At 43.0% G+C, this 8987-nt stretch overlaps 1 protein-coding gene across 1 annotated transcript in view; it reads left to right on the forward strand.

The window, feature by feature from the left end:
• Positions 1–6402: 6402 nt before the first annotated feature.
• Positions 6403–8987, forward strand: part of HEY2 (hes related family bHLH transcription factor with YRPW motif 2) — a 10679-nt gene continuing 8094 nt past the window's right edge. The window contains exons 1-3 of the mRNA XM_007946590.2: positions 6403–6485; positions 8458–8536; positions 8637–8720. Of these exons, the coding sequence (XP_007944781.1) occupies positions 6403–6485; positions 8458–8536; positions 8637–8720 (246 nt within the window). The remainder of the gene's footprint in view (positions 6486–8457; positions 8537–8636; positions 8721–8987) is intronic.

Raw genomic sequence — 8987 nt, forward strand, 5'->3', positions numbered from 1 at the left:
CAACTTATAGCAAGCCTATAAGAGTAGAACTGCCCCATAGGGTTTCCAAGGCTGTAAATCTTTACAGAAGCAGACTATCTCATCTTTCCCCACAGTGTGGCTGGTGGGTTCAAATTGCCGACCTTTTGATTAGCAGCCCAATGCTTTAACCACAGCATCACCAGAGTGCCTTAGATAGATAGAAGACAGATATATAGACACATATGTTACTTATATTGGTCTTCTATTTTGTATATTTTCAGACTTTAATAATATTCCTATTCAGATTGTTATTCTAGAAAAAAATCCTGATAGACAATTTAGACAAGTAAATACTGTAGTGCTGTGAGTTTTGATTCACAATTCCATAATGTTCTAGGACTCTGATGCTATGGAAAGTACAGTATACCTTTCTTACACGTTCAAGGTACAGTTTACTGACCTTCTCCATGCTACAGCTGAGTCTAGTCACTCTCCATTAAATAGCATGACATTTTGTTTCCAAAGAAATTGCATTGTCCTGATGACTTCTGCAATTCCTTAATAAATATTATCTTTAAAGTACTCACTTTCTCGAAATAGAATAAGCTATTACTCAAGAATAAAATCATTCTTAGCCCAATGTACCAAATACATTATTACATTCTTCTGAAGAAGATAGAAAAAAATAAACTTTTGTGTTCTGCCTTTCAGTCAACAGATACTAAAAATCTGTCAAATTCTTATTTGCTAGAACCAATCCAGCCCTATGGAAAAAAAAAAAACTTTCTATTTTTCTCTTTTGAAATGTGTACTTCAATAGGTTTGCAAAGCATGAAGGTCCACAAATAGACTGTATTTTTTCCACAGCAAATCTAAGATTAGCAACTTCTTAGTTATAGTCTATAATGGTTTTTCCCTCAAGAAAAAAAAAATTAAGCAGTAAGGGTGTATGTGTGCACACATCTAATAAAAATCTTCTAATAAAAGTGTTAAGAAAATATAAATATTCATTTGCATTCTAGTGGGAATTACATTTAATTTCAAAAATTTCCATACCATTTGATATTTTAAAAACCTATAAAGCCTTTCTCTTTCTTTTCTTTCACTTTTATCAAGTCATGTGAGCCAACCAGATCAAGGGATGTTTGATTTAAAAAAAAAAAAAAAAAAAATTGAACTGAAAGCAGAGGCTTCCCTATGGAGAATCCACATTTCTGGAACTCTTTAAGGCATTTTTTGGGGGGAGCTTGGTAGATGACTTATTCAACTGTAAACTATGAAGAGACAAGCCATTGTCTCCATTTATGCATAGAGTGAATGTTATTTTTTTATGCTATAATCAACATAGGTATTTGGGAGAGAACTTTAGACCACAAAAATCATAGTTTTAAATAATTAAAATAAATAATAATTAAAGTTTGTGTACTTCAAGCAGTTCTTTTAGAATTCAGTGATGGGATAAAGTTTTTCATTTTTCAAACACTATATATATATATATATATATATATATATATATATGTAAGAATTAGAAAACTCATTATACTTCGCTTTTGACTTGGCTGCCAGGAAGCTCAGGGCTGATCTAAGGACCCAATCACACTCAATCTTTTCCTGCATATGTTTAAGCATATTCTTCTCAACCTTTTATGACCTCTTAATATATGGTCACTTACTTCAATCTTATTATTCCAATGTATCTAAGTCCTATATATATAGAAGAAGCAGGATGTTCATTTATTTGAACAATAAATTCATTCAAAAGCAATTATTGTGCAACTATTAAGTGTCTGGCACTATTCTAGAGGATGGAGATAAAATTAGTTAAAAGATCACTTTTTATGGGAGAAGTGAATATATTTCACTGGATCCCTAAAAGAAGGAAAAAGAAATCTTCCAATCAAACCAAATTCAAGAAAACAGAAATTTAAAGTTTCTTTTCAAGAAAAGTTTGCAACATCAATTTAATCCTCAGGAAAAGTAAGTTAATACAATGTCATCTTCTAGAAGACTGTTGCATACTGGGGTATGGAAAACTGGCTACTTGATTATGCAACCTGCTTCTGAGGGGTCCTGCAATAAAACCAGTCTTCATCCTTGGGCATGAGCTAAGCATTAATAACACCACAAATTAAAGCTTTAAAATATATTGTCCCAAACAACAGAAATCTATTACACTGTCTAACTCCCAGGGAATGGGCTTTGTCTTAGATTTCCTACCTTGGATGCAATAAGTAAACAGCATGTACTGGGGCAAATACAAGCCAAGAATTATGATGCACTTTGTGTGGCTGACCAGGAGAGAATAATTGCTAACTGCGAAAACAGCTTTCTTTTAGAGATGACTTCAAGGTTGGTGGGCCTAAATTTGCCTTTGCTTTCAGCTTTATTTTACTTTACTGGCTTGCAAATATGTGTCACACAGTGACCCTATGTTGGCCTGCCAGCTGCCAGCCTAATACTGGGAAAGGTATTGAAATTTACAAGGATCTTGCCCTTGGCCTTCACTCACAGAGAGATGCATTCTCACACATTTTAAGGGGTTGCCAGTTTACAATAGCCCAGCAGTCAAGGAAGGCAGTCCAACAAGACTGCCCACAGATATGCACGTGCTTGTCACCTGCCCCATCAATTGCAAATACTAGCACTTCAACTACTTGCCCTTCCTTTGCAGGAGAAAGCTGTGTAAATAACTGTAATGATTCAGGCTGGGCAAAATACAGGACTTCTCAGATTCAACTATGTGCACTTGGGCTTCTCAGTCTGACACAAAGTCTTTAAATAAAAGAGCTGCTCTGTTTAACTGGGAAATTAAGTTAAAACATTTTTTAAGGTAGTGTAATGCGTTGGTAATTTTCTAAGCAAATCCAAACCCAGAAGTGGCCTACATTTTTTAAATAATTGTAAGCAGCATCTCAAAGAATTCAGAGTACTGACAAATAACAAAGTGCAACTATTGATCTTGAAAAATCAGCGTGTCCTAATAAAGGCTAAAGCAGATGACAAAGACTAAAAGACTCTAGGCTTGTCCCAAAAGTGTTGCAAGGAAAATTTTAGAATTACAGCCAAATAATCTCTTCATTAGTTTGTGTAACAAAAGTCAAAATTTGTGCCGCGAGACTAGGTCAAGATCTCCAAACTCTAATCAATACAGGTGTGAAAGCTGTAACTTTATATTAAATGGGTGGGAGAAGATTCCGGGAGAGGAATTAGATCATTAAGTGTGAGGAAAACCGGCACTCATGTTTGTAGATCTTTACTTTCAACTTCTCGCTCTAATTCCATTTAAGTCCATTAAATCCCGTAAGCACAAAACACCGAGAGGAAAGATGAACAGTTTGGGGCAGGCGGCTGAGTCTCCCCCTCCTCCCTCCTTTTAGACCCGTCGTTCTGGGCTTTCTTTCCCAATGACATTTCGTTTCTAGTAAAGTCTCTCCTATCTTTAGGTCTAATTATCTCATTGTACAAATCTTTCAAAAAGAAAGAAAGGGAAGAACTGCAGTTTGCTCTGTGTGCAGGCACATCTTTTCTTCTGCCCAGGCTCTTAGGAAATCTTCAACCAACTATCACTGAAAAGGATGCCGCAGAGGGGCGATGAGGCTTGAAATCCCGCCGTCCCCTCGCTCTCTTCTTTCTCTCACATGACACCTCCTCACCGACCCCCCCTTTTCACTTCCCCTCGCCCGTGACAATCCACCACCGTTTTTAAGTCAGTTAGGGAGTTTCAAACAGTTTCATCCTTTTCTACGTCTGACCTGAGACGCCCTGTTTTTAGTTGAACACAAGACTCCTATCCAAGGGATGGGTACATGGAATACTTGCGGGGAAATAAAAGACCTAATGGAAAAACCTGGTGCTACCTAATTGTGATAAAGTATTTTGCGGAGAAATGAGCATAATCTTTTGATAGTATTCAAAACGCCTTAGTCTTTTGCCCTACTCATTTTTAAAAATCAAACTCATATAGGTTTACTGTTTTAAACGCTTTAAAAATACGATCAGCTTTCTTCCAAAATATTTCTAAGCTACATTAAATCCATGAATGCTTTTCTAACGTTCCTGATATGATTTTCTTTATAACACGGTATATTAAGTCTTCAAAGACAAATACGGAAAAAACTTTAACTAGTCGCTACGTTATTCCAGAGCATTTTCCTCTTTGCCATTTCCGCAGCCATTATAATTATACAGTGTGGTGAGAAAGAACTCATTATTTTTCAATGACGGTCCCAGATTTTGCCTCAGGCGTTTGGAAGCGCACATTAATTTGTTCGTGTGGTAAACAGTAATTGCACCTGTAGGCATTTGCTTTCAGAAAAACCTGCAGCCCTCGCTGAAGGTTGTGAAGGTCGAGCTCGCGCCAGGTCGGGGCGGGCTTGCAGTGGAGTCACAGACTCTCGGGCCCCGGAGGTGGAGCTGGGAGCCCGAGCGCGTCGGCCTCTCGCTCTGCCCGGCAGCAGAGACCTAGGGCAGTGGCGGCGTCGCAGGAGGTCCGGGCGGGTGGAGGTGGGGTGCGGGCAGCTCAGCTCCGCACTCGGCGCTCAGGCCTTACCACACAGCAAAGGCCGGCCGCGCTCTCACCCCAGGGCCGAGAGCCTAGCGGCGGGTCTCTGTCCTCCGCGTCGGTGCCGCCCCGCGCCGAGCCCTGCCAGGCCCCGCCGACTGTATGATTTGCCCGGGTTAAGTTTCAGAAGCTGGGTTGGAACGTTTAGGTTTTTTGTTCACAAGATTCTTACGGCAAGTGCAGCGGTGCAGACGGCACAAAAGCGCTCAGGGTGCATAGAGAAGAGATTTTGTGTTTTAATGAGAGCTGAACACACTGCCTGCTGGTCCTCCACGCTGGCCCGCCCCCGCCGCGGGGCCCTGTCTTTTCACGCCGCCTCTCTCACGTCCTCCCCGCCAGCGCCGGCCCATCTTTCGCAGCTCTTTCTCCTTTACGTCTTTGGTGGGATGAGAATGGAATTAAAGAAACGCCCCAGGCAGAGCCTCAGATTCAGTCCCACTGCGGATGGCTAGGGCGGTTAATAGACGCCCCTTTTTCAGAGGCTTTTCTCTATCGAGACCGGAGCTGTCCCGCCACCTTGTGAGGAGTCTCGGCTCGACCCAGACCAACACGCCACCCGCTTCCGGGTGCCGCCATGACCCAGGGGATGGGTCAGCAGGCCTGGGTTCCCCTGCTCGTCTTACTCAGTTCTTGCCGGTGCAAAGGCACGTGGTCGTGGTTGTTTCCCAAATGCCACAGACGGTGGGAGAGTTTGAAAACATGTTTGGAAAGCACATCTAGAGTTTTTACAAACCACGTTACCCAACGCACTAAATACTATTAGACTCAAATTCGTGAATTCCAAGAGCGATTCTTCACGTCCCAGATTCTAATTAACACTAAGGCTGCACACACCTGAGGCAGTGGAGATTTGAGGCAATTATCTAAGTAAGCCAAGCATGAAAAACTCGAACCTGAAAAACGACTAAAATTATGTACTGAAATGCCCTCATCATTGCCCTAGTCCTTCCTATCGTCAGAGTAGACACAACTCCGGCTCACAGTCTACTTATATGGCGATGACTGATTTATAACCAATTGAAAATCGTATGGTGGTCGACCCTGAAACCCTCCGACCGCCAGCGGTTAAGTACCTGGTCGGGGAAGTTCACGTCTTTATCTGTCCACAGCCCAGGGGCCGCGGGAGTAGGCTCAGGAGTTGCTAGAGAGAAAACAAACTTTAAGGTTTTCAAAAACCCCACAGGGCAAATGTGACAGCCCAGGGCAGCCAGTCAGTACTTTGGGTCCAGACAAGGGGCAGCTGTGTGGGGCGGTTCGCTTAAGCCACTGCGCCCCCGACGTCACTCACGCTCGCCCACACTCAGCCACGCGTTTGGGGTTAGTCTTTAAACACAGGACTGAAACTTCTCGGGCGAGACTGTAGAGTGCAAGGGAGGGCCGAAACTAGAGCTCCGGAAGCCGCCTGTCGCCGCCGCGCCAGTGTCTGCGCGCTTCCCAATCTGGAGTTAGCAAAACCCGCGCTCTGGCTCGAAGCGGCTTCACCACACTGGCGCGCAGCTCCAGGCCCAAAGGTGCGCGGCCGCGTTCCCACGCCTGAGCAGGAGCCGGGCGACGGGCGTAGGCAAGCACGACCACACCCCTCGTTCCAGCCAATCGTGAGCCACGTAGACGTGAAGAGGCGGAGCCCTGCGGGTGCTGGGGGCACGGTGGGGGCCTCTGCCTGCACCAAGGGGCGTGGCCGGCGGCGGTCCTTGCGGCTGAGCCTGGCCGTGGCGTGGGAAAGAGCTGTGAAGAGCCAACCGCGCTGCGCGGGAGCCGCGCCTGCTGGGGTCGAGAGAGGGAGGGTGGGAGGGAGGAGGCAAGAGGCAAGCGGGGAGGGCGCTGCGTTATACGGCTTTGGTGGCTGTGGCCGGGCTGCGCCCCGCGCCGCCTTCGCGGCGATGAAGCGCCCCTGCGAGGAGACAACCTCCGAGAGCGACATGGACGAGACCATCGACGTGGGGAGCGAGAACAATTATTCGGGGTGAGCGCGGTTCGGCGGGGCTGCCCAGAGCCAGAGAGCGTTCGGGAGCTTTGTGCACAAGCGGCTCCTTGGAAATCTCTTGGTTGCTCCCCTCAGAGCCTTGGGTGAATGGGCAAAAGTTTTGCCCGAGAAACTTTGGTGGGCGCGCGCTGAGCTTGCTTTGGGGTGGGGCGAGGGATGTCGGGTTTCACCACATAGATGAGGAGGGAGTAGACGGGAACGGACAGAAAGGAGAGGTGCAGGCATTGGCGAAGGAGGATCTTTGCTGTCAGCGGCTGGGCGCGCGGAACCGGCGCGTCCGGACGACGCCACTGAAGCTGTTATTTGGAGGGACACTCTAGACGGGCCAGGGAAAAAGAAAAACAGTTTTTTAAAAAATCATTTTAAGAGACTGAAAACACATTTTGGAGACGTTAAAGCAATTTGTGATGTCAAGGCTAAGTAGGATTGAGCTTTCCAGAGTGACCGTGTGTGAAGGGGCTGACGCGTGGATGAGTGACAGATGTAAGGATCGGTTCGGGCAGCATCTCTTTGACTGATTGTTCATAAATATGGAAAAGATCGAGGTCTGATCACAGAAGCCAGACCCTCCACTTTCCCGTGACAGAGGCATTTTAGTGCCAACGAAGGTCAAATGATAATTGCTTCTAATTGGCATCCCCAGAAGCTCCTTAATTATTTATCTGCAGCTGTCACTCAAAGAAGGAAATTTTCCCTACCTTTGGAAAACTGATTTTCTTTGATAAAGTTATTCTAATAAGTCCAAAACCTGAAATGAGCAAAAGCAAAGACTTACATGAGACGTTGTTTGCAAAGTATGTAATTGCTAAAGAGTCATTATGCCATCTTAAAAAATTAGGTCTGAAAAACAAAATGTCAAGGAAAATTCGAAACCATTGAGGTGGGGCTAGAAATGAGGGGGACAGTTAATTCAGAAATAAAATCCAGAAGTGAGAAGGTGAGGTAATAGGAACCTGATGTGTGCAATATTTCTTCAATGGAAGAGAACAAATAACAGAAATCTGCAGATTTTGAGAACATATAGTACACAGGAACTATGAAGAGAAACAGATAGGCAAACTGGGAAGGATCATAAAAATAAGGAGTAACAAAATAATAACAGGAACTTTCATGTCATGAAATGTCTTTTCATTAGTAAACTCAAGAGGAATTGCATCTCTTACAGGTTAAGCTTATGTTGAAGACTGAGAGATACCCACAGTTTCGTTTTCAAACTAAGACATTTACTTAGTCCCTGCTGCAGTTTTTCTCCCCTCTCGGTGACATACTTAATTTGGGACATTCGTTTGGAGGATTAGTGTACCAGACATCAAATTGGTCAGAGGTTTTTTTCATGTCATGTCATGAAATATGACTAACTGAAGTTTTGAAATAGAGAAGTTCTGTTTATTTTAAAGATTGCAATAGGGACAACATTGACATGAGATAACTGTGTATCTGTTTGATAGTAACTGTGTTTAACATAACCCTTATTTTAAAATAACTGCTTTGCTCAGTGTGTGTGACAGGAGTGAGGAAGAGAGATGCTATTAAAGGAGATTAGTTGATTTTTAAGAAATATGTGAGTGGAACTAGGACGTACTCATACCTAACTTCTCATTCAAACTGCCCGTAACTATTTGTCTGTTGTTGTTGTTGTTATGTGCCGTCGAGTCTTTAATAGAAGTTCAGGGAAGTTTTTACCAATGTATTTGTCATCTGGATTATCCATTCCCCCCACCCAAAAAAAATAAAAATAAAGAAGAGAGAAAGAGAAAGAAAGGTTTAATTCCTATCTGAAAAGAAACAGTATGGCTGAAAGCAAAATATACTAAGATTTAAGTAAGAATTAAGAATAAAATAACACATGTGAACTGTGCAGTCATTTGAATACTGAATGGTGCCATTAGGTACCTAGAAGAAATGATTGTTATGTTAATGAAGCACCTGACATACTCTTCCTATTTCATAGGCAAAGTACTAGCTCTGTGATTAGATCAAATTCTCCAACAACAACGTCTCAGATTATGGCAAGAAAGAAAAGAAGAGGGGTATGTGATTTTTTTATTTTTATTTCATATAATCTAGTCTGCGTAGCAGTTGTATTTTTCCTTTATGAGTAATGTTGTTGTTTGGCTTTCTTTGGGATAGATTATAGAGAAAAGGCGTCGGGATCGGATAAATAACAGTTTATCTGAGTTGAGACGACTAGTGCCAACTGCTTTTGAAAAACAAGTAAGCTACCCCTACCCTCACCCCACCCCTAAAAAGCTCCAACAATCAGACTTTCTCATCTGGGAATGTGGGTTCTTGTTAAAGCTCATTAAAATAATGGTGTATGTGCCCTGATCTGGCACAGAACAGCTATTTCAATAAAATGCTTTGTTGTGGCAAAACTATTAAAAACATAATCCATCATGAAGCTGAAAAACATTTCCATTCTTTTGCTTATTTTCCCCTTAAGGGTAACAGTGTTCATGCTTTCTCTGTTCTTTGTATGAA

The sequence above is a fragment of the Orycteropus afer genome, unplaced genomic scaffold (assembly GCF_000298275.1).
Source record: "Orycteropus afer afer isolate SDZICR_OR568_19922 unplaced genomic scaffold, OryAfe1.0 scaffold00167, whole genome shotgun sequence".
In the NCBI taxonomy this organism is placed as follows: Eukaryota; Metazoa; Chordata; class Mammalia; order Tubulidentata; family Orycteropodidae; genus Orycteropus; species Orycteropus afer.